This window comes from Salminus brasiliensis, chromosome 9 (genome assembly GCF_030463535.1).
Source record: "Salminus brasiliensis chromosome 9, fSalBra1.hap2, whole genome shotgun sequence".
Lineage (NCBI taxonomy): Eukaryota > Metazoa > Chordata > Actinopteri > Characiformes > Bryconidae > Salminus > Salminus brasiliensis.
This window is the reverse complement of record NC_132886.1, coordinates 25192954-25217493: the sequence shown is the minus strand read 5'-3', so window position 1 is coordinate 25217493 and position 24540 is coordinate 25192954. Positions and strand designations below refer to the sequence as shown.

At 41.3% G+C, this 24540-nt stretch overlaps 2 protein-coding genes across 3 annotated transcripts in view; both read left to right on the top strand.

Annotated features, from left to right (window-relative positions):
- Nucleotides 1–24540, top strand: part of LOC140562378 (aspartyl/asparaginyl beta-hydroxylase-like) — a 32098-nt gene that overhangs the window by 698 nt on the left and 6860 nt on the right. For both annotated transcript variants that reach the window (XM_072687990.1, XM_072687989.1), the window contains exons 2-7: nucleotides 8196–8345; nucleotides 10678–10749; nucleotides 22833–22889; nucleotides 24019–24129; nucleotides 24305–24340; nucleotides 24468–24497. In XM_072687990.1, coding sequence (XP_072544091.1) covers nucleotides 8196–8345; nucleotides 10678–10749; nucleotides 22833–22889; nucleotides 24019–24129; nucleotides 24305–24340; nucleotides 24468–24497 — 456 coding nt within the window. The remainder of the gene's footprint in view (nucleotides 1–8195; nucleotides 8346–10677; nucleotides 10750–22832; nucleotides 22890–24018; nucleotides 24130–24304; nucleotides 24341–24467; nucleotides 24498–24540) is intronic.
- On the top strand, nucleotides 11976–19733 carry LOC140562010 (uncharacterized). Its single transcript, XM_072687358.1, has 5 exons — nucleotides 11976–11982; nucleotides 13017–13190; nucleotides 14947–14997; nucleotides 15180–15233; nucleotides 17759–19733. Exons 1-5 carry the CDS (start codon nucleotides 11976–11978, stop codon nucleotides 19522–19524), a joined length of 2052 nt encoding a protein of 683 aa, XP_072543459.1. The 3' UTR covers nucleotides 19525–19733.

Here is a 24540-nt window from a genome sequence, read left to right as displayed (position 1 = left end):
TTCTGCAGGAGTGAGGGTGAACACCAGGCACCTCACTTACAGAGAGACAGACATATAGACAGACATAGAGACGGACAGACAGACAAAGAGACGGACAGACAGACAAAGAGACGGACAGACAGACATATAGACAAACAGAGAGACAGACATATAGACAAACAGAGAGACAGACAAATAGACAAACAGAGAGACGGACAGACAGACATAGAGACGGACAGACAGACATAGAGACGGACAGACAGACAGACAAAGAGACGGACAGACAGACAGACAAAGAGACGGACAGACAGACATATAGACAAACAGAGAGACGGACGGACAGACAGACAGACAGAGAGACAGACATATAGACAAACAGAGAGACGGACAGACAGACAAAGAGACGGACAGACAGACATAGAGACGGACAGACAGACAGACAGAGATGGACAGACAGACATATAGACAAACAGAGAGACGGACAGACAGACAGACAGAGAGACAGACATATAGACAAACAGAGAGACGGACAGACAGACATAGAGACGGACAGACAGACAGACAAAGAGACGGACAGACAGACATATAGACAAACAGAGAGACGGACGGACAGACAGACAGACAGAGAGACGGACGGACAGAGAGATGGACAGACAGACAGACAAAGAGACGGACAGACAGACATATAGACAAAGAGAGACGGACGGACAGAGAGATGGACAGACAGACAGACAAAGAGACGGACAGACAGACAGACAAAGAGACGGACAGACAGACATATAGACAAACAGAGAGACGGACGGACAGACATATAGACAGACAGAGAGATGGACAGACAGACATAGAGAAACAGAGAGACGGACGGACAGACAGACAGACATATAGACAAACAGAGAGACGGACGGACAGACAGAGAGACGGACAGACAGAGAGATGGACAGATAGACATATAGACAAACAGAGAGACGGACGGACAGGCAGGCAGACAGACATATAGACAAATAGAGAGACGGACGGACAGACAGACAGACATATAGACAGACAGAGAGACGGACAGACCTAGAGACAGACAGACAGACAGAGCTTTGTCATTGTTTAGCACAGGACTAAATGCAGTTAGCATTCACCAGAAGTGCAAATAGTAGCATTGTGCAAAAACAATGTGAGCTCAAGGAAAGCTGTGCAATAAATATGAATAATTAAGAAAGAAATCGGAATCTATATCTGCGATAAATATAAATAAAAGTGTGGATTATCTTAGCTAGATATCTCAGTAAAAGTGTTGTTACTTCTGTGGAGCAATCACTCACTAAGTGAAAGTACGAGTCCTACGAGCTAGCTGACAAGTAGCTACAGCAGTAGCAGCAGAAGCAGTAGTGCTAGCTCCTGAAGTACTGGGACCCTTCAACATCCAGCATCTGCCGGCACAGTGCTATTTGTTCTGATAGGTGTGCAGAGCTTCTTTCGTTAGTTTAGCTCTGGAGCTACAAGACTAATGTAGTTATCTAGCTAACAAGTAATAGAAGGTTAAAGCCAGCAGTTTTTAGGGATGTAGGACAATACAACGAGTCTCATGGTGTCTGATTGTATCTCAGTGTATAGTATGGGAACATATCGCTACCTATGCTGGGGGTCAGCTTGGTGGGTGGCAGGGGAGCATGGGGGTCAGTCTGTTGGGTGGCAAGGGAATCTGGGGGTCAATCTGGTGGGTGGCAGCTGGTCTGACGCAGGCAATGGGGACCCCAGCGGTCAGTCTGATTTGCTTTAGTTTAAGATGCTGTATAACCATTTATATAAACATACTTTTATAATCTTAAATGCTGTATTGAACTGAAAATGGAAACACTAACGTTAGTGTAAGGCACATTTTTAGCTGCTCTATATGTTTTCTGAATCAACACCACCATCCCGAGTTCTGAATTTTAGACTTTACACGGCTCCTGACTCTGTGATATACTACAATCTATGAAAATGCATAAAACTTGATGGATCAGAATTTCTTAGGGCAACTTGACTGTGTAATATATCATAGTCTTTGCCTTCGTTCTTCATCCTGTCATTCCATCAGCCTGTATAATTTCACATATGTGACGTTGCTTATAAAGCACTTACTTCCTTTTGAAATGACTGGTGTATGTTTCTAACGATACCATGATATTCATAAATGGAATAAACCAGGACCAAGTTATTATATGACATTAGAAATGTATAATAACGTTGCTGTTTCATATTCGGAGATCGGTGATGCTGACTGGTCTATATGAGATGTGAGTCTGTGTGTGTGTGTAAGAGTGAGAACGAACTGGTGTATGTACACCCATCAGACATAACAGCAGCAGATCCTTTAAGTCCTACCTATTTGTTCTTTTTCCAACATGGCATGCAAAAGATTGGGCATCTCTGGTCAAAATGTCTGTTACAGTCAATATTAGAGAGTAAAAATGAGCTGATTTACAAAAGGCATAATGTTAAGGCATTATTTTAAGCAAGATTGAGTTTTTATAGTTTCAAAATGGCAAAAGAGGAAAAGTGCCCAAAGCAAGTCCTTTGGCAAGTAACACAGGTTGTACACACTTTTTGTTGCCAGTTAAACGTCTATGACCCTGTTTACACCTGGTGACTTCATGTGACTTGTATGAAATCAGATTAGTTTGTATAGCGGTTTTTAAAACTGCCGTTGTCACAAAGCAGCTTTTCAGAATCAGTAAGAAGATAAGAAATCAACAACATAAAAAAAAAAGGTAAGACCCCCAGTAAGCAAGCCAAAGGCCACAGTGGCAAGGCAAAACTTGGGAGGAACCAAGGCTCGCAAGGGGGACCCATCCTCCTCTGGTCAGAACTACTTAGATTACATTAGTATAACTAATATAATCATATTAGTGATGGTAGGAGTAATGAAAGAAATGATGATTGGTGGTGGTAATAATTATAATAATAATAGTGGCAGATGGGTGGGCAGACACATTAGTCTGACACAGGTGGTGGGGGGAGGTGCCTGGTGACCAGTCTGGTGGGTCACACGGGTGGCAGGGGAGCCTTGTGGTCAGTCTGGTGGGTGGCAGCTGGTCTGATGCAGGCAATGGGGACCCCAGCGGTCAGTCTTCTAACAAGGTCCGGATTAGTGGGCAGTCATTTACTCTGAGAAGGTAAAGAGATGGATTTTAGCCACATTTGTGGGACGGAAATGTGCAGTTTGGCTCATTGCGCGGCAGTTATTACTGGTGTAATGATTGTACTGGCAGGGGTTTAGTTGTTCTGGGAGGGGTTTTGGCTGTGGAATGTGTCTTGGAGAGACATGTGTTTACACTGCTGTAAGATGTGGCTCAAATGCATCTCAGATCTCCTCCTGAAGTGGCGTAAGCGATCGGATCTGTGTCTGGTTAAATGTGTCTTGGGTGTGTATACACTTGCATTTTTTATGTGACTCTGCGTACTCCGGATATCATCCTCATACGCAAGACGAATGAGGTGACCAAGATGTAAACAGGGTCTTTTAGTTGCACAAGGCTTCTAGGCCTGAAACTACATTTCCTGTGGACACACACACACACAGTGACATACACGCACAGACACACCTGTAAACTTAACATGTGCAAAGTTGTATATTTAAAGTAAAGTGCTAAGTGCAGCAGTAAAGAACAGTGCAGACTGAATTAAATAGATATAACTATGGAGAACAGAGGAGTCACAGGCGCAAGGTAAAGAGTTCTCCATGACCCTAAAAGTCCTCTGGCATAAACATCATTATAAAAATTTGTGGATAGACCTCAAGAGAGCAGTGAAGCAAGATGGCTCAAGAATCTCACAAACCTGTTCAGATTGGACTCTTCGTTTGAGTGTCTGATGCTGAGTTGCTGTGATTAGGTTTCACAGGAAAGGTTTTCTTCTGATGACTCATGTTTTTGCAGGTGTTGCTGCACAGTAAAACAGTGCACCACTACTATATAGGCTGCTGAATCAGCGGGTCTAAAGTCATTTGAAGGTTTTGATTTGCCTTAGCTCGACCTCCACCGTTAGTTTTATCAGCCATTACATTGCTAAATAACATTACTTAATTAATTACTTGTGGGCATCAATTAGGTTCCCCCTTTGAACCTTAGAATTTACTGTGAATTATTGGGAAAGAGTTTAGAATATTTTGTGGTGTCCCACAGGGTTGTATTTTAGGGTCTATAGAGCTGATGGTAATTACGAGAGAATAACAGAATTTCAATTATGATGGTGAACAACTGAAAGGTGGGCCTATGTACAGGGTTTGGCCTTTCGTAATATAAGCTAATTAAGCTACTTAAGATTTGAGACCTTGTTAAAAGTTATCTGAAAGCTCAAATCTCGTGGTGCCTTTTGCTTAAAAAAAAAAAAAAATACATAACTTCTACTTAAAATGTTGAAAATCATTTACTTCTTGCCTTTTTGAGATCAGTTCATCTTGTACTTACTCAACTATTTACAGAAACAGATATTAGAGAGAGAGAGAGAGAGAGAGAGTGTGAGTGTGTGTGTGTGTGAAAGAACTTTCCGTATGTATGTCTGTGAGGCAGTGCATTTAGCAGAAGGACAACCTGCTTGGGTTTATACACGCCCAGTGTGTGTGAATGCGTGAGCGCGTGCATGTGAGAAAGGCACTGCCGCCGTCACTCGTCTCCATATGAGGCCCAGTGAAGAGTGTGTGGTGTGATCACAGTGGCACTAAAAATACCCAGCGGGCAGAGGCCTATATCGAGTTGCAGCTGAGCCAGCGAGCGCCGCTTCGCATGAGCAAAAAAAAGACCTGCTTTTCCCTTGCAGTTTCCTTCAGGAGCGTTAGTCTAGAAACCTGCGGGAATGGGAGAAACTAAAGCAGACGGAACCAAAATGGCAAGCGTAACAGGTAGACTGACGGGTGGAGAATGCGCTGGAGTGAAACTGACCGGTGTGCCGTGTTGGAGTACTGACTGGGTTGCTGTCTGCAGTGTGTCTCCCTGTTTTTGTCAGTATTTGAATTCACACAGATGTTATGCCTAGCTTGCATGAGTTTCTGTGAGTGTTCGATTAGTTTCCTGGTAAAACTGTGTTGCGTGTGAGTGTGTATGTTAGGGTCCAGCTCACTGACGCTGCATCCCTGAGTTGAGGAATTAATACAGCTGTATTTGTGTTCTCTCACACTGACTCACTCACTTTATTTATACCTGAGATCCTGACTCAGAACATTCATCCATCTTTGGTAGTACCGCGTATCTCGGATGAGGCAAGCTTTTAACAGGCATGTTTTGAAAGTGATCCTAACACAATTTTATGACCGTCTGGCCCCGCACTGCTTCATTCATGGCTTTCCCCAATTATGGTGCACCTGATGAACTAAGGACACGCCTATTGTATTACTACCCCTCCCCTTATTAGACTCAAAGCAGTGAAATATAGCAGGTGTAGAGTTTGGTATTTGTCTTTATGTGGCTTCTATAAGTGTAGGCATGTGGTGTTTTTTTTGTGTGTGTGTAAGGGGGAGGGGTATTTTAGCACACAGGTGACCTTGTCAGCAGAATATAGGCTGTGTTATATGATCCTGATGTTATTTCCTGAGCTTCTATTCACTCAGTTTTGAAAAGCTATATATCATATGTCTTAACCCAGAGTTGTCCAACCCAGTCCTCAGGGTCCACCACCTTTTGTTCTCAACTCTCAACATACAGTAGATAAACCAAGCCATTAGGAACACTCAGTAGCTTACCTCCCTTCTAAATGTTAGTTTCGTAAGGACCTCTAGTAACAGGATATTTTAACTTTGGAATCAGATTCAGCATCTAATTGGGGACGCTGTTGAGAGATGTTGAGGTAGGATGTGACCCCCAATAGCTCCGGCAGGTTTGACAAATTAAACCCATAAAAAGCACAAGTCGATGTAGCGAACCGAGTATTAACGCACCTTAGACATTAGAAGACAAAGACAACCGAAGAAACAGGGCTTGCATGAGCAGCAGCAACAGGAAGCATCGGCGGAGGCTAATGCTACTGTTATGTTAGCGGCCATTGAATCACTCCGTTCAGAAATGCGCTCCAGTAAAACAGAAATTTGCAGTAAAATTGATGAACGAGTCTCTGAGGCACGGTACACACTAAGTAGTGTGACATTCCAGCATTATGAGAAGAAACAGAGGCATAATTTGCGGTCAACAAACATGGTCACTGAGATGGAATCAACGAGAAAACGGCTCTGTGTCCAAGTGGGGCAACTTGGGGAGAAGTGTATGGACTTAAGGACCTTAAGGACGTAAGGACCTTCTAAAAAAAGACAGAATTGAAGATACAGCATCTAATTAAGGCTGAGGCCTCCAATCTTTTCCACTTCCAAACCTTTACATGCGCTTATCAGGCACAAGGTACAGAATTTCTTTTAACTCGCAAAGGCCAAGGCCTCTTAACTTCCTGTTAGTGATCATGATTGACTACAGCTGGTAGATTCTCTGTGACGTACAATGAGGAAGTCCAACAAGCTCACTTCAGATCTGGGAAGGATCTAGGAATATTTCTTGGAGCCATTTCTAAACCACAATAGATTCCAAGATCCTCAGTGCAAGCAATTATATGTAAATATGTTTGTGAAAGGACTTGCCCAGGTCCTGAAGAAGACTCCTTAACTGGCACCTTTAACTGAGAGGAAATGATTGTTCAGATGATTAGGAACAACCAAAGAATCACCAAGACCCAGGCCTGCCACGAACTGGAACCTACTGGAACACCAGCATCACTGTTTACAGTCAAGATAGTTTTACATCGCCATGGATTGAGAGCCTCCTGTCCGAGATAAAAGCTGCTTCTGCGAAAGCGACACCTTCAAGTATGGCTAAAGTTTGCAGTTGACCAGATGGACAAAGAAAACGCCTTCTGGATCAGAGTTTTATGGTCAAATGAGATGTTTAAAGGAGTAAAGGTGAGGCGTTTGAACCTAAGAACGCACTACCAACTCTTGGCAACATGCTCTGGATTGTTTTGCTGCCAGAGGAACTGGTACATTTCTCTAAAGGGATGGAATAATGAATTCCTCAGCTAGACGGGTGAAACTTGGACACTTTTGCGACAATGACCATAGCATACAAGCTTTGGAATGGCCTTCCCAGAGTCTTGACCTCAGTCCAATGGAAAATATGTGAACTGTGCTTAAAGGTCAGGCCTGTGCCAGGAACTCAATTCAGTTAATTAACTTAACCTGCCAAGAAGAGTGGCCAAATATTCAACCAGAATTCTAAAAGATGATTATTGATGGCTAATAAAATCGCCTATTAGTGATTCAGATTTAAGAAAACCTCGAAACCTTTCAGCGTACATTCAGGGTGTACACGTCTGCCCCAAAAATGAACGGGAATCTAGGATAGACTGTTTGGTGGGCACTCAGGACTGGACTGGGATTGAGAAAATGCTGCCTTAATGGAATACTAAAGCATCTGACATATTCAAAACAGTAAACCTGAAACATACCTTTCATAACAGCAGATGAGCGTGTGCTGCATGACCAACCGCAGTATTCCTGTAACTACATTCCTTATGCTCTGCTGCATACAGGTCTTGCATTAGCTCCAAACTTCTTTAAGAGCCCATGTCCATCTCTTTTCTATGTTTTGTCCCATTGAAACGGATATAAATGATATCTGTTTTGATTGGCTGGGCTGTGTTGTGGCTCATTCAAAAAGGAGTTGAAGTTGAAAAACTTTATCAAGTCAAGTCAAGTCAAATTTATTTGTATAGCGCTTTTTACAACTGTTGTCGTCACAAAGCAGCTTTACATAATTATTACTTAATAAAGAACAGAGACAGAGAACTTAACTTATATATAGATAAACTTAACTTTATAACTTAAAGATAAGTGGGCAAAGTAAAACTGCTGTAGGCTGAATAGGCAAATTCCTGTAAACACTGGTGTCGATAACGATACATTTAAATATAGGTATTTTCTTTCTGCTTATTTAGTTTTAATATTCAGTATCTAGTATAAGTGATTCAGTCTTTATGGTTTAAGGGCCCAACAGTGTTTACCTGTAACCTTTTTAATGTCTAAAAACAAATTGAGGACCATTCTGCTTTCCACAACATGGGCCCTTTTAAAGAAAATAATATAACTCTTGCACTGACTGAGCTGCTGCATCGTCCTTACAAAGAAACTGTGTCTTTGTCTTGTGCTTCTTTTTAAAAAGGGAAAGCTTTGTCTATGAGTTTGCTGTATTTCTATTTGTCTTTCTTCTCAGAGCCTCAGGCCGTACCTGCTGTCAACAAGAGCACCAAGAAGGCCGAAGGAAACTCTATCTTCAGCTGGCTGATAGTGCTGGCTCTGCTGGGTGCCTGGGTGTCTGTGGGTGTTGTGTGGTTTGACCTGGTTGACTACAGCAATGTCGTAGGTATGTTTGTTTGTTTTCTTTCTTCTGTTCTCCATTCTGCCATGTGATAGGACACAGTGTCTCTTTGACTCTTAGAAAGGTAACGTCAGAAGAAGGAAACGGGTCACAACACTGTTTACAGTCACTTAATGAACGTTGTTATCTACACATGTATTTAATCCCCAAAATAAGTGTACAATTAAATATAGTGGATGTAGTTTAACATGGCAGATAATAATTGGGTAAAAATACTGAGTGGCTGCGGAGATCAATGGGAGTTGGGTTGATGTTGAGAGAGAGAGAGAGAGAGAGAGAGAGAGAGAGAGAGAGAGAGAGAGAGAGAGAGAGAGAGAGAGAGAGAGAGAGAGAGAGAGAGAGAGAGAGAGAGAGAGAGAGAGAGAGAGAGAGAGAGAGAGAGAGAGAGAGAGAGAGAGAGAGAGAGAGAGAGAGAGAGAGAGAATCATTGATATATAATATTGTTATATAATACATTTGATCCAAACCTATAACAAAGCTAGCCTGAAACAGCACACACTTACCGGGTGATGTGATTATGCTAGCTGTGTGGTTCGTCATGAGAGGTAGGCAAGTGTTTGAGTACTATAAAGTCTCCTTTTAGATGCTTATCTTATGTAAAGTGCTTAAATAAAATGCTGTATTAAGAGCTCAATATTTGTCCCATAATGCCATTGTTGTATTTTTTATATCAGTGGTTTTCATTGTTTGGCCTTATGACAGGTTAATTACAAACCTAATAATACAATCAGTAATGACACCCCTGGATATTACCCTTTATGGTAATTTATGAATAAAATGTATTCTTATTTGTATAATAAAACATTTTAGTCATTGCCAGTTGCTAATCACTCCCTCATAGGACTGCTGCTAATGGTTATAATGTCATTATACAGCTGAACACGCTTAGAGGAGAGCACTAACTGTCAGTTCTGTTACATCAGCTGACAAGTAGTGTTTAGTTTTTAAAAAAGAAATACTGGTTTTAATATCTGTAGCAGAAAAGAAATGTCTTACTGCTATATCTGGAAATTATAATGGTTTTATATTATACAGAAGAATGTTCTTCCACAAATGTGAAGAGAAACAGCATAATTAAAAGTAATTTGGTTATATGAGACTTAGTAGTACAGACGCATGAACATTACAACAACAATCTATGCAATCTATTTGCAGGCTAACCTGATGGATGGAGGGTTGGTTGGATGGATGGATGGAGGGTTGGGGGGATGGATGGATGGATGGAAGGTTGGTTGGTTGGATGGATGGATGGAAGGTTGGTTGGTTGGATGGATGGATGGAGGGTTGGGGGGATGGATGGATGGAAGGTTGGTTGGATGGAAGGTTGGATGGAAGGTTGGTTGGATGGATGGATGGAAGGTTGGTTGGATGGATGGATGGAAGGTTGGTTGGATGGATGGATGGAAGGTTGGGTGGATGGATGGATGGATGGATGGAAGGTTGGTTGGTTGGATGGATGGATGGAAGGTTGGATGGATGGAAGGTTGGTTGGTTGGATGGATGGAAGGTTGGTTGGATGGATGGATGGAAGGTTGGTTGGATGGATGGATGGATGGAAGGTTGGATGGATGGAAGGTTGGATGGATGGATGGATGGATGGATGGATGGATGGATGGATGGAAGGTTGGTTGGATGGATGGAAGGTTGGTTGGTTGGATGGATGGATGGAAGGTTGGATGGATGGAAGGTTGGAAGGTTGGATGGATGGATGGATGGATGGATGGATGGATGGAAGGTTGGTTGGATGGATGGATGGAAGGTTGGTTGGATGGATGGATGGAAGGTTGGTTGGATGGATGGATGGAAGGTTGGTTGGATGGATGGATGGATGGAAGGTTGGATGGATGGAAGGTTGGATGGATGGATGGATGGATGGATGGATGGAAGGTTGGTTGGATGGATGGATGGAAGGTTGGTTGGATGGATGGAAGGTTGGTTGGATGGATGGAAGGTTGGTTGGTTGGATGGATGGATGGAAGGTTGGATGGATGGATGGATGGATGGATTGCTGGAGAGTTGGATGTGTAGAGGGTTGGATGAATGGATGGATGACTGGAGAGTTGGATGGGTAGAGGGTTGGTTGGTTGGATGGATGGATGGATGGATGGATGGATGGCTGGAGGGCTTAAAGGTTGGATGGCTGGAGGGTTGGAGGAATGGATCATTGGATGGAGGGATGGATGGAGGGTTAGATGGATGGAGGGTTAGATGGATGGATGGATGCAGGCTTGGATGGATGGAAGGATGGATTGAGGGTTGGATGGATGTCGTACAGTGGACTAGTCATGCAATGATTCAACCTGCCCTTCATTTTCAGGTACACTGGGAGGAGTTTATGATGCAGACGGCGATGGTGACTTTGACGTAGAAGATGCCAAAGTTCTGTTGGGTGAGTTCTGTGTCTACACGTGTGTATATCCCGTGTGTATGCGTGTGTGTTTCCTGCATGACTGACAAGGGCTCTCACTTCCTAGTCCTTAATCGTAAAGAGCCGCACGGTATCTGACACACTGCCAGCTTGTTATAAGAGAAGTGTGAGGTGTTCTTTACAGGTAAGTTGTAGGTTATTAACACACACTGTGGAGAGGTTTTCACTGGAGTCCTCAGGCTATAGGAACTTGATTAACCAGTGCAGGTATGTTGTGTCTGTCTAAAACAGACCATTATAATGGGCATGATCAAGGGCTGCTCTGAAAACCTCTGCAGGTTACTAATCTGTGCAAAGTAGGAGGTCTAATGATTTTCTCGCTCTCTCTTTCTTTGAAATATGACATGATGACTCATACATATTTATAACTGAGCATCTTTTCACCTCATGTCTTTTGCGGACCGCATGTACATCCGTGGTCAACACATACATTTTCCTTCAAGAGCCGGAAATTCCCCTGGTGGTCACAACTGCGACCACAATGACTAAGAATATATACAAGGCATCTAACTGCAGCAAGTTCTTCCTCTGTGTCTCCTGCACGCTAAAATGTGCAACAGTGCATCCACATTCATTTAGTATCCGTTACCATTCACAGCAGCAGCTAACACAGTAATGCCACATGCAGCGCTGTCACAAATAACTTGCTTAAACCCAATTACTCAATCCAACATGCCCCACATGAACCCGGTCATGTCCAACACATGATGCTCGAATGTTGAGTTACACCAGTCAAAGCACTTTTTGGAGGCAAGCAAGCAAATGCTTCACCAGTATGAAGAGTTTTACAGGGGTTCTGCTCACTCTTACTGACGATAGTTCCAGATGGAAAATTCGGTAGCATGTGAAGCCAGTGTTACGTGTGCAGTTAAGCAGGGTCAGCCAGATTTTCAGAATTGTTTCAACAATGCATAAATATGTGTTTATCTTTTTCCAATACGTTTTGAATTTTGAAAAGGCTATTTATGGTCTTCTTTGTGTTTTTATTCATGGTCTCCGTTTTCATTGTTTGACCTTTTCAAAACTAGCTTAAAGGTGCTGTATATGATTCTGGAGAACCACTGTTGACATTTGAATTCAACAGCAAAACAAATCCCCACCCACCCACCTTTCAGTGCTCCGTCCCCTAATTCATGCACACACATTGCCAAGGTAACAGTGGCAGGCTTGCAAATCATCTTGCCATCATGGCAAGTAACAAGCACTACGTCCTCATCCCTTTTCATGTCTTTTAACATTTGAAAGGTCTCTCCATCGTTCAAGCACCTCACCAATGTTTACATACATCTTCACTTATCTAAGAATCGTTGGTCCAGCTTTTGTTTGTGAGATCTTCCCTTTTTGGCTGTTTCTCTGCGTATAGTTTAACACATAGCAGATGCACAGATGCACAATCCCCTGCCCTTCCTCTTTCCCCGATTGGCTGGAATAGCATTGTGTTTCTCAAACCAGGACGCTTTCTTGGTTTCTCAATTACAGAGCTAACAGATCGGAGAGCTCTGAGAAAACTGGAAGTGTATTGGAATGAAATCCTATACAGCTCCTTTAACTATCAAAATAAATATGCTACAAAAGGTTATTTAAGAGATAAGTGCAATAGAAGAACCTCATGTGGCTCCATATGAAACAACTTATTCACCAGTATCTTTCTTAGGAATTTTGTTCTTGAGAAAGGTCCTAATGGAAAGCTATAATGTAGACCTAACAGAAGGTCTACATCAGATGCAGGATGTGGTTTTAATGATTGAATCTTTGTGAAAACTCTGTGAAAAATGTTTCTAATAGAGATATGTGAGGATAAAAACCTTGTAAAGGTGTAAAGAACCTTCTTTTTTCTTTATGGAACCGCAAGTGGTTCTTCTATGTCATCACTAATTGAACCTTTTTGTAGCGCCTATATTTAGACTATTAAGCTGCTAATATAATCAGTAGTGACAGCCCTGGACATGTCCATTAATGATTGCACTGTTCACAATAAATGACTGTTATTTTTGTCTAGTGCACAAGCCAAAGATATAATTCCATTGAATCTCATTATTTAAATATTGAAACCAATCGGCCCACTCAGGTCCGGAGAAAGACTTCATTAGCACTGAAGCTCACCCAGACGCTGTTCTGCTTTTTTTTTTTTTAGCTCCACTTCTTCTTTCTCTTCCTTCTTCATATTTTTCTTCATATCTATTGTTGTGTCTCACTTTGTTTTCTTCCCCCCCTTCTGTGCGATGTAGGTTTGCCTGGCTGTTGCAAAGGCGATGTGTCCGTGCACAATTTGAGCGCTGATGCTTTTGCAGATGAAGCTTCTGATTGGTTGAAAAGCTTCCTGGCTTTCCTCTGTGATGCGCTGGCTCAGTGTGAGGGAGGAGAAGATGGAGAGAGGGTTGTGGTGGAGGAGAGGGGCGCTGGTATGTCATGAAGCTAGAGGGCATTCGCCTCTGTAACATGAGCCGCTCTTCTGTAGGCCATCCGTAGAGGTTCTGCTCTGAGGCTTATGTCACTTCTGAGAGCTTCTGCTGAATGCAGTCGTCTTGCGGAGAATGTGCTGATGTGTGCTCGTCTTCAAAACACAGTGAAAGGGGTTTTGCAGCAGAGGATTGATGAATGTTTGTGGAACGTTCTAGAGCTGTTTGTGTGTTCGCATGCATTTACAGTATGTAGCGCTGGGCCTCTGTTTCAGGGTTTTGACGTTTGACATTTGAAATGACATATCTTGGTATGAATCGGCTTCTTGTGAGAATGCATGGAATGTTCCGGACAGTTGAAATGTTCACCTCCCTCGTGTGTGTGTGTGTGTGTGTGTGTGTGTGTGTGTGTGTGTGTGTGTGTGTGTGTGTGTGCATTTGCGCGCATTTGAATGTAAAGTGTCAGGTTTGTTAGAGCTCAGGATTGGAGAGGATGCTGTAATGTCTGTAGTGGTGTTGATCCTTGTTTGTTGTGGGTTGTGGAGCTAACCAGAGCCTGATGGTGGGGTGTATAGCTTTCTATTATTGCTACATTGTACAAATGAGAGATATCTGTAGACTTCAGCTGGATGAAGTCTAAAAAACATCAGGATGGTCTGGTAGTTGTGGATTACATTAGTGTTCTTTTATTGCTGTTAGCATTTTCTCCATTCGAACCTGAAGACTCTGTGGATATACCAAGAAATAAAAGCCCTGTTCAAGGTACTTCGCCGGGGACACAGTCTGCATCGAATTTCTTGTAGAGTAGTTCCTTTTGGATCAGGGGTGTCAAACATATACCCACGTGGTGCTGTTACAATACACCGAAGCTTGTATTAGCATATCACCGCTGTCCTGCAAAAACATTACATTACTTTTTGACGTAATTTCAATCTGGCAGTTGTTCTTTAAATTGTGTCAAAATATCACTCTAAATGAACCAATATTATTATAATATTTTCAATGGAAGCCAATCTTTTTACATTGGCTTCCATTGAAAGTTAAGGAGTTTTTTTACCTTCTCTGTGACATACAATGGGGGAATAGGCAATCGAAGTTCTCTAAAGATCAGTGAATTAGATTTACACTATGTCCAAATGTTTGTGAACACCCCCTCTAATGAATGCATTCAGCTACTTTAAGTTGCACACATTGCTGACGGAGATGTGCAAATCCACACACACAGCTGGTCTAGCGCCGGGCGTGGGATAGAGGGACGTTGAGCTTTGGAGCAGTGGAACTGTGTTCTATGGATGCTCCATGCAATACTTTTGGGATAACAAATACATCCAAAGCCTTCTTTGGACTGTAGAGACCGTTACTCTATCAAATACAAGATGGACACTTTTTAATACCCTACATTTCAGAAGAAACCATAAATAAGCAGGTGTCCCAATACTTTTGTCCATATAGTGTATCTATATATCACGGCCTGTTGGTATATCTGTCCCTCTGTCTATTAGGACTGAATGATTTGTGGAGAAAACCTTAACTGTGATTTCCTGACCAGTATCTTATCCTATCTTACCATAGCATGTGTAGTCCAGTGGAGGTCACAAATGTACAGAAACCTTGTCAGAAGCTGGTGGGCAAAGAAGTATGCTGTAGAACTGCTTCCATGCATATTCAGATCATTTAAAAAATGCCTTCTACGTCATCTCAGTGACCCATACATAGACGTGTCTTATCTCTCTTGGCGTGTTTGACACCCCTGCTATAGATGGCAGCAGCATGTTTGCCAAGGATGCCAAATGTGTGCGTGTTCGTGTGGGTGATCACCATTTGCGTGATCGCTGTTCTTGTTTTCTGAAGAGGGCAGTTGAACCAGACACTTGGTTACTGTGTGGGTGTGGGTGTGGGTGTGGGTGTGTGTGTGTACGTATATGGGCGGATGTGTATTGCGTACATCCTCATGCATGAACTGTCCGTCACAAATCTAATAACTGTTTGTTTCTTCTGAATCAGAGAAAGCTCCTGTGACCACTAAGAAAAAAAGTGCAAGTAAAGGTATTTAAGGTTTCTCTTACATGACTGTGGTGACCCTGCTTCCTTTTTACTCCGAATTGCTAGCTGCAGATACTTCAGAAATGGCTGTACTCTGGCTGTAGAGCTGTTTGACTGACTGAAAAATGAGGCATATGGTGCAGAGGAATGGCAAAGTGTGCCGGATTATAGTAGTAGTCATGATTCTCCCAATATTGTCTGGATGTGTGCTTTGGTTGGTGATTTGCCGTTGTGTCAGCGCTGCTGATTTACACTTGCCTTGCAGTCTGAAACGATGCTGCTCAAACAGCATGACTAATCTAACGTCTAGTCTAAAAACCTGGCTAATAAGAGGTGTAATCTAATGACGATAAGATTACACCAGTGGTCTTCAACTACAGACCTCGAATCCAGTTTCTTGATCACTGGTGAATAATTGAACTGTTGATGTGTTTGATTGGTCTGTTGTTCTTATTTTTTATTTTTTTTTAGCATGCAAACGAAACATGTCTTAAATTACCCTGCCCCCTTGGGGACAAAGTGGGAATTACAGTCAGTAATGTGGATAGACTGTCAAAAATGATACAAAGATTCAGTACCGGAAAGAAGTTGAAGACCTGGAATAGAGTCAAAGTGAACTGTCATCACTCTAAAATGATCTGTGGTTACTGCATCTCTAGCAGCCATAGGTACACTCACCGGGCAGTGTACTAGAAACTAATACTGGGTCAGGTCCCCCCTTTACTTTCAAAACAGCCTAATTTCTTCCACATAATGTTGAACACGTTCCTTTAAGATTCTGGTTAATGTTGGCATGATTGCATTAGGCAATAAAGATTTTCACATGCTGCAATTTTCCGATTCTAGCACATTTCCAAGATGTTCTGTTAAGGTGTAGTTTCTCTAGGTGATCTGTACCATGCCCAAGTTTCCCTCCCAAAGCGCAAGTCATTTAACTAGTGTGATCTACTTGTTTACTTGAAGAGTTGGACTTGGGCACGGTACACATGTAGTGCACGAAACTCGCCAGTGATGCTGCGTTCTTATGCATGCAGTACGAACATACAGAACATGATTCTAGAGTAAACATGCATCTCTGTGCATGCAGAGTGGGTAGCGCCACGTTTCTTCAACCCAAAAAGCCACATTGTGAGAGTGAAAGCATGCCCCAGACGCGAAAAGCATGGCGTTGGGTGGAGGCAGTTGTGCTCTGGCATGGACCAAATCAAGAATCATCAGACCTGGCTCCGTTTCTCCTTTCCTCAACTGCCTAGTTTTGCTGAGCCTGTGCCTACTGCAGCCTCAGCTTTCTGTTCTTGGCTGACGGTAGAGGAACCCATCGTGGTCTTCTGCTTTTGGAGTTCATCAGTTTGGACTTGTTGTACATTCTGATGTATCCGCCACCCTATCGGACACCAACAATCACACCATGATCACATTCTCTCCATCCTGCTTGGTTTCTGGCCTGTATCTGCATGATTTTTCGTACTGCACTGTTGCCACATAGTTGGCTGATTAGGTAATTACGTGAACGTGTAGATGTACGCTGATGGATCTTATCAGGAGACGATTTAATGTGAATTTAGAAATGTAAGAAATTGGGAAGTTGCAGTGTGTGACATTTTGTTGAGTAATTCTTTAACCTTATGACCTGTAGAAAGCTTTAGACAGACTGCTGTATTAATGTTCTTATTCAGAATCGGTCTGTAGTCTCTACTGATGTTCTCTGCCTCCACTCTCGCTGCAGTTGAAAAGCATAAAGAAGTGGAAAATCAAAAGGAAGAGGAGGGAAGTAAAGGTACTTGGCATGAGCTGTGCGTATGAGTGTGATCGAGGCTTGGTTTGTATGGCTGTTTGGAGTGCAGATCCGAAAGCTCATCACTGCACATCGTTTTTTGAAGGAATTAAGGACTTTTGGGGAAAACTGTGGTTGCACTAACATATCGAATGAAAAATACTAATCAGCTGTTCTACAACAACTTGTTTAGGGCCTGGCAATGATTTATATCTAGTCATTATTATGAAAAATTAAAAACTATTTATTTAATTCTCGCAACTATACAAAACTTTTGGATTTTTTAACATTTGCCACGGTAGTTTCTAAGACCCCATTTATCTATTCATTTAACTGTGTTATTAGTTTGGAGTACTGGTTTTGAGGTGTTACATGGTTGTAAGAATTGTAAAGAAATCCTTTTAGACATTAGATTTTTTTTTTCTTCCCATCACCTACCAGGGCCTAGATGAGTTAGCATAGGAAGAAAAAAACTTTTCAATTAATAATATTATTAATATAAAAATATTAATATTAACATGCAAACAGTTGAGTGGCCTGAGACCCACAGGAAATGTTTTGACACACATATTTGGTTCCTGATGTGGCACATGAGTCACATGAATGAGATTAAAGGACACAAAGGTCGCTCTGCTGGTTGTTGAGATGGCTTTGTGTGAACGCTAACTCTGTTCATGAGCGTGAGCTACATTCTTGCATGGAAAGAGGTAATTAGCTTTTCCAAATTGAGCATTGTTTCCTGATCTATATCTAGAACCCTCCACCAGAGAAATTGGGCAAAAGCTGAAGTCTGCTCTAAAGGAGCAGCTTCGGATGATCCATGAGAAGATTGAGGCTAAGAAGATCGCTAAGCTAGCACTGGCAGAGGTCCGTACCATTCTGGCTCGAGAGGAAGAGGAGAGGCAAGCCACCCTCACTGCTAAGAAAGCCAAAGAGCAGGCTGAGGCACGAGAGCACGAAGAACGATTAGCCAAGGAAAAGGAGGCCAGAGAGAAAGCTGAGCAAGAACGACTTGCCAAAGAAAAGGCGGAAAAGGAGAAAGCTGAAAAGGAGAGGATAGCAAAAGAGAAAGCAGAAAAAGAGAAGGCAGAAAAGCTAGCTAAAGAAAAAGCAGAAAAAGAGAGACTGGCTAAAGAAAAGGCAGAAAAGGAGAGACTGGCTAAAGAACAAGCAGAAAAAGAGAGACTGGCTAAAGAAAAGGCAGAAAAAGAGAGACTGGCTAAAGAACAAGCAGAAAAAGAGAGACTGGCTAAAGAAAAGGCAGAAAAGGAGAGAGCCGAAAGAGAAAGGCTAGCCAAAGAACAAGCAGAAAAAGAGAGACTGGCTAAAGAAAAGGCAGAAAAAGAGAGACTGGCTAAAGAACAAGCAGAAAAAGAGAGACTGGCTAAAGAAAAGGCCGAAAAGGAGAGAGCCGAAAGAGAAAGGCTAGCCAAAGAACAAGCAGAAAAAGAGAGACTGGCTAAAGAAAAGGCAGAAAAGGAGAGAGCCGAAAGAGAAAGGCTAGCCAAAGAACAAGCAGAAAAAGAGAGACTGGCTAAAGAAAAGGCAGAAAAAGAGAGACTGGCTAAAGAACAAGCAGAAAAAGAGAGACTGGCTAAAGAAAAGGCAGAAAAGGAGAGAGCCGAAAGAGAAAGGCTAGCCAAAGAACAAGCAGAAAAAGAGAGACTGGCTAAAGAAAAGGCAGAAAAAGAGAGACTGGCTAAAGAACAAGCAGAAAAAGAGAGACTGGCTAAAGAAAAGGCAGAAAAGGAGAGAGCCGAAAGGGAAAGGCTAGCTAAAGAAAAGGCAGAAAAGGAGAGAGCCGAAAGGGAAAGGCTGGCTAAAGAAAAGGCAGAAAAGGAGAGAGCCGAAAGGGAAAGGCTGGCTAAAGAAAAGGCAGAAAAGGAGAGAGCCGAAAGGGAAAGGCTGGCTAAAGAAAAGGCAGAAAAGGAGAGAGCCGAAAGGGAAAGGCTAGCTAAAGAAAAGGCAGAAAAGGAGAGAGCCGAAAGGGAAAGGCTGGCTAAAGAAAAGGCAGAAAAGGAGAGACTGGCTAAAGAACAAGCAGAAAAAGAGAGGCTGGCTAAAGAAAAGGCAGAAAAAGAGAGACTGGCTAAAGAAAAGGCAGAGAAAGAGAGACTGGCTAAAGAAAAGGCAGAGAAAGAGAGACTGGCTAAAGAAAAGGCTGAAAAGGAGAGACTGGCTAAAGAAAAGGCAGAGAAAGAGAGACTGGCTAAAGAAAAGGCCGAAAAAGAAAGAGCAGAACAAGAAAGACTGGCAAAGGAAAAGGCTGAAAAGGAGAGACTGGCTAAAGAAAGGGCTGAAAAGGAGAGACTGGCTAAAGAAAGGGCTGAAAAAGAGAGACTGGCTAAAGAAAAGGCTGAGAAGGAAAAGGAGAAAGCAGAAAAAGAAAGGCACACCAAGGAAAAAGAAGAGAAGAAGACTGACAGAGTAAAAGAGAAGGCTGATGAAAAGAACGGCAAAGAGGAGAAGGTATCTACCAGGGGTCTGCTGAAATCTTCAATCAGGAAGAACAGGAAATGATGAGACCTGGAAAGCTCTACCAAGATAAAATAAAGCTTGTAAGGTTGGAAAGAACCTGGTTCAAATGAGTCAAAGAGGGATTAAAGAGACTTGGCTTAAACCTACTTGGACATGAAAGATCTAAGGTTTAAGGATGTTATCGGTGGATCTTAGATCTTGCATGAACCTAAAGCTATGACAAGATCTCGACTAATTCTGAGCCTGAATATACTGTACATGTAGACCTAATGCAGTAAAGTACAGTGTAGATCACACTTGTGTTAAGGTCTTTGGGCGAAGGCTTGAGCGGGTGTCAGCATTCTCATAGCCTGTGTTGGTTGGAGTACAGTAATAAAAGGTAGTGGAGTGGTTGGGGCGGTTGTTTTGTTTAATATATAATATTAAGGACATAGAAAACTTTTAATCAAGTATTGCTTGTCATGCTTGATTAGTGTTGTAATTGTGGTGTAATTAGTGTTTTGTTGTTGGTTACAGCCTTCGTGAAATGATGTCAGCCTGTCAAACAGCAGAGGTTTGTTTCTTAGGATTTTTGACGTGATTTTCTTTTTTATTTAGCATGTATTCTCAGATCCCATCACCTCATTATTACAGGATTACTTAAATGCATTCATTTAAAGCAACATTATGTAGCATTTTTACCTGCTTTGAAATCATGTTGATGGTCCGCTGACTGTAATATGGAGAATAGACGGTCTGACGGTCCAATTTTCCATATTGCTGCTTTAATTCAGTTCACATTCGTCTGCAAAGAAATGATAAACTCAAAAAGCCTAAATACGTAAGTTAAAACTATAAACTGAATGTTGGAAAGTTTTACTACCCTTAAGTATATGTTCAGTACTGAAATACTTAATAAGATGATCAGTCTTGGGCATGATGCTACAAGCTTGGTGTCCCTGGATTTTGGGGAATTATATCCATTATATTTCTGCAGAACCTCCCAGAAAGTCTTTCAGTTTGGAAGGGGAGTGTCGCCGTAGGGCCATTTTCCGACCTAGTCAGTCAGGATTATCTTCATATAAATATATGTAACTCATATCAACTCTGGCTATGTGTAAGAATACTTGCGTATGTGGTATTTTATTTATGTTATTATATTTTAGGTTTGGGAAACCTGAGTATGCCTTTTATAATAGAATACTTTGTTTGATAAAAAAAAAATCATTGGAACTTGTTTAGAGTAAAAAAGGGAAAGGAACATGAGAAGGGATCTGAATGATTTCTAAATACAGTGAATGTAAAGAAAAGACAGGTACATACCTTTTATTTTAATGTAAATTTTAAATGATTGTTCTGAAGTGAAACTTTTAGTGGAGTTTATTTTATGGACTTCATTACTGAGTCACTTTTATCACACTGATGATAACACCCTACTTTTTTTTTTTTTATGCTGTTTTTGTTCAGTGAGTAAATGTCATCTTAAAAGTTCCTCCTCATATTTTCTGGTGCTTGTCTTGGTTGAACTAAATGAGTCATTTTGATGTTATAGGTGTTTTATTATTGATGTTACAGGTGTTGTATTATTGTAGTAATGGCAGTATTTTGTAGGGTATAATAAGGGCATGGTATGTACAGACATACACTCATCCCAGTGTTATCTTGACATTACCTGTTGTTTTACAAACTTGCCACTCTGAATCTGAATGCTGTTATAGTGGGGAAAAAAGATTTTTAGATAAGATTTATTATATATAACTAAAAATTTTTAGTTAAGATTTTTAGTTAAAAAGTACTGGAGGTATTGTTTAAATAGCCCGGGAGTGGTAAACTGTGATACCAAACTGTGCCTGGAAAGTCCAGGTCAAACCAGTCTTTCAAAACTGGAGCATTTCTTGAATTATTCAGTCATTTTGGATTAGGAGTATTTATACTTTTTATTTTCTGTAATTGTATTTGACAAATATGCCAGGTTTTACGTGGTTTTATAAAACTGTTGATTTTAAGTTTTGTTTATGGAAAACTGTTGTATTGTTTCGGACCTGATTGATACATTGGTTGACTGATAATATTGACCCTTGTAGTGTTTCTGAGTTTTGTTTTTGCTGTGTAAATTTTGCCAGTAAAGTGCTGTAGCTGCAGTTTACCAGCTGAATTTAGGTTTGATCGTAAGTTAGGGGGTAAAGTCTTTGATAAACTCTAAACATTGGCGATGTACAGAATTCTGGCTGCCCCATTGACTCTTGTGCTGCATCGTTACTTTTAGCTAGTAGATCAAAACCTTAGTCTTTCTTCACATTTTTCACAGACTGAAGCCAATAGATAACTCTATCAGGCATAAGTGATAAACACTACATTTGTGGTTTTGACTCCCAGTAAAGTTGCTTATGCTTCTCGCTCTGTGCTGTACCTTCACCTCACAACTCTCTGTTTTAATCATATGTCAAACGACACAAAGAAATTACTTGACAGTGCTTTAAAAGTAACGTGGGCTTCTGTAAGTATCCACCTACTCGTATTTATTATTGCGTTTGTTATGTTCTGCCGCTCGTTCTGTTTGGGCTCATGGGGTTCTTATACAGATCATTTCTGTGGTGAGAGGGGATGGCAATAAAGTTGACTTGGACTGGGAAGCTGGTTGTCTTTCTTTCCTCACTCTCTCACATAAGATTCAGCACTAGGAAGCACCCTAGTCAGTCATGAAGTGTGTGTGTGTGTGTGTGTGTGTGTGTGTGTGTGTGTGTGTGTGTGTGTGTGTGTGTCCATTGTGTGCCAGTGTATGGTTAATAGGTTATTCAGAAATGTCCAGTCGACCCGTCAATGCTCCACCCACAAAGGTCTTGTTTCCATTATACCACAGGTGGTTCAGACAGCTCAGTGTGATTGGACCAGAGGCATTCCAAGAGTGCCTCCCAGATTTCCCAATACCTGCGCTTCCACCAAATTACAGTTCATCTTATTCACTTAATAACGACCACCGGTCCATCAAAAGCACGTTTGCAGTTGAGGTTTTCCTGAGGCTTTGCCTGATGGGTCATTTTTTAAATATTGTTTTATTATTGTTATTATTATTATTATTATTATTATTATTATATTGATTTACATTTTTTGTTTTTTTAGGGTCTAAAAAGCTAAGAATATATAACTTAAAATAAAATGAAAAAAATATATATCAAATGTCAACTGTTAGTGTTATAACAGTTGCACAATATGTTGCATGGAATTTCTGGCAGCATTAAGGAAAAAACTGCACATTTGTGGGCGCAGCACTGATTGGTCAATCGAGTGTTCAGGACACAAAAATGTTATACATTTTATTTGCTATAAGTTGGTAAAGGTTAGTTTCTCATTCTCTCACAAACTACATACAGGGCTAAAGGAGAAAACTGCCTCTGTGGAAACAAAGGAGACCCCTTACAAACAAGCAGGTAAGGCCTCAGCCACAAACAGCACCACCTGCAGTCAACAATAGAACAAATCCTTATGATGAAGAAAATTGGTGGCATTGTAATGCTGTGAATACACACGACTAAATGAAGACACTCAAGTAGACCCTCTTTTATGTTTCCCAAAACAAATGAAATGGCTACTGGCATATAACAATTTGACATATAAAAATGGAAAATGCTACTTAGCAGCGTAGAAATATTCAATTATTCTTTTGCTTCAGAATACAAATAAATAGCATTAGTTTTAGTGATTGTGGTGGTGGTGGTCGTAGTAAAGGTGAAGGTACACATATTTGTCACTGTTCTTACATTTGTTACTGCTCTTCTCATTTTACCCATCTGTGGTAGTGAACACACACACACACAGTAGGAGATGATGGTTGTATAAGTAGTTATGGTAGTATTATATTTGGTAGTATTAGTAGGAATGGTGTTAGTGGTGATTTGGGGGGGGGGTGGTAGGTGTAGTAGTCGTTGATGGGAGTATTCTATCAGAATGAAGAGCAACAAACCAAATCTTGGAACAGTATCAGTGACCCCTCTCTCTCTCTCTCTCTCTCTCTCTATATATATATATATATATATATATATATATAGTAGGCCCATGTTCATTAGTAGAGTTATTGTCTCGATAAGAGCATTAGTAAGGTCAGGCCACCTCATCCCAAAAGTATTGGATGGAGCCCCATCATTCCAGAGAACACAGTTCCACAGCTCAGTACTGGGGGGCTTTATAGCCCTTTAGCCCACACCTGGCATTAGGATAGGTGCCAATAGGTTCATGCTTATCTGCTTCAGAGAGTCCTGTTCTATTGGCAATACTTCTCTATAGGGACTAGACAAGCTGTGTATGTGCATTCATTAAAAGAGTGTCCACAAACCTTTGGACATATTGTGTATTTGTGAGGGACGGTAGCATTGTACTTTTACACTTTACATCATCTGTCTGTCTGTCTGTCAGTCTGTCTACTAAGCAGTCGGTGTACATGTTAGTTCTATAGCAGATCTATAGAAGATGTCTGCATAGTTTACAGAAAGGTTCCAGCTATTCTGAAGCTATCAATTTTGCATCATAAGGGAACTCTGACTTCCCTGTTTCTGTTTTCAGATACTTCAGCAAATCAAAAAACAGAAGATGGCCCTGCAGGAGAGACAGAAGCAGGACATGGTGGAGGAGACCAAGGGCCTGAGTCTGTTCCTGTTTCCTCTGTTAATAAAGGCATGAGACCAGGGTTTATGTTCTTATACACACACTTCTGGCAAAATCACACATTTGGGTGTTGTTGATTGTAAGCTTAGCAAATACTAAACAGAAAACGAGAAAACAAGAGTGTATGAACTTTCAGAAGAGATAATTCAAATCAATAAATTCATTTTCTGTCGTGTCTTTGCAGAGAAGGTCCCTGGAGCATCAGATTTTCACTCGTTTGGTCAGTAAATACTAATAGTACTAGTATTTTTATTTAATTAATACATTAATTCTCAGTGATTATACTGTATTTTATATTTATATTTTATATTGAGATTTAAACAGCTACTGTGCTGTTTCATTTGCAGACTTGTATGAAAACATTGACAGCACTGGAGGTGAGATGTCCATTAATTATATGTAGAACGCACCTTTTACTTG

Coding starts and splice junctions, on each gene's coding strand:
- LOC140562010 (XM_072687358.1), top strand. Junction 13,191..14,946: donor GGTGGAGGAGAGGGGCGCTG/GTATGTCATGAA, acceptor CCCCTGCTATAG/ATGGCAGCAGCATGTTTGCC. Junction 15,234..17,758: donor GAAAAAAAGTGCAAGTAAAG/GTATTTAAGGTT, acceptor ATCTATATCTAG/AACCCTCCACCAGAGAAATT.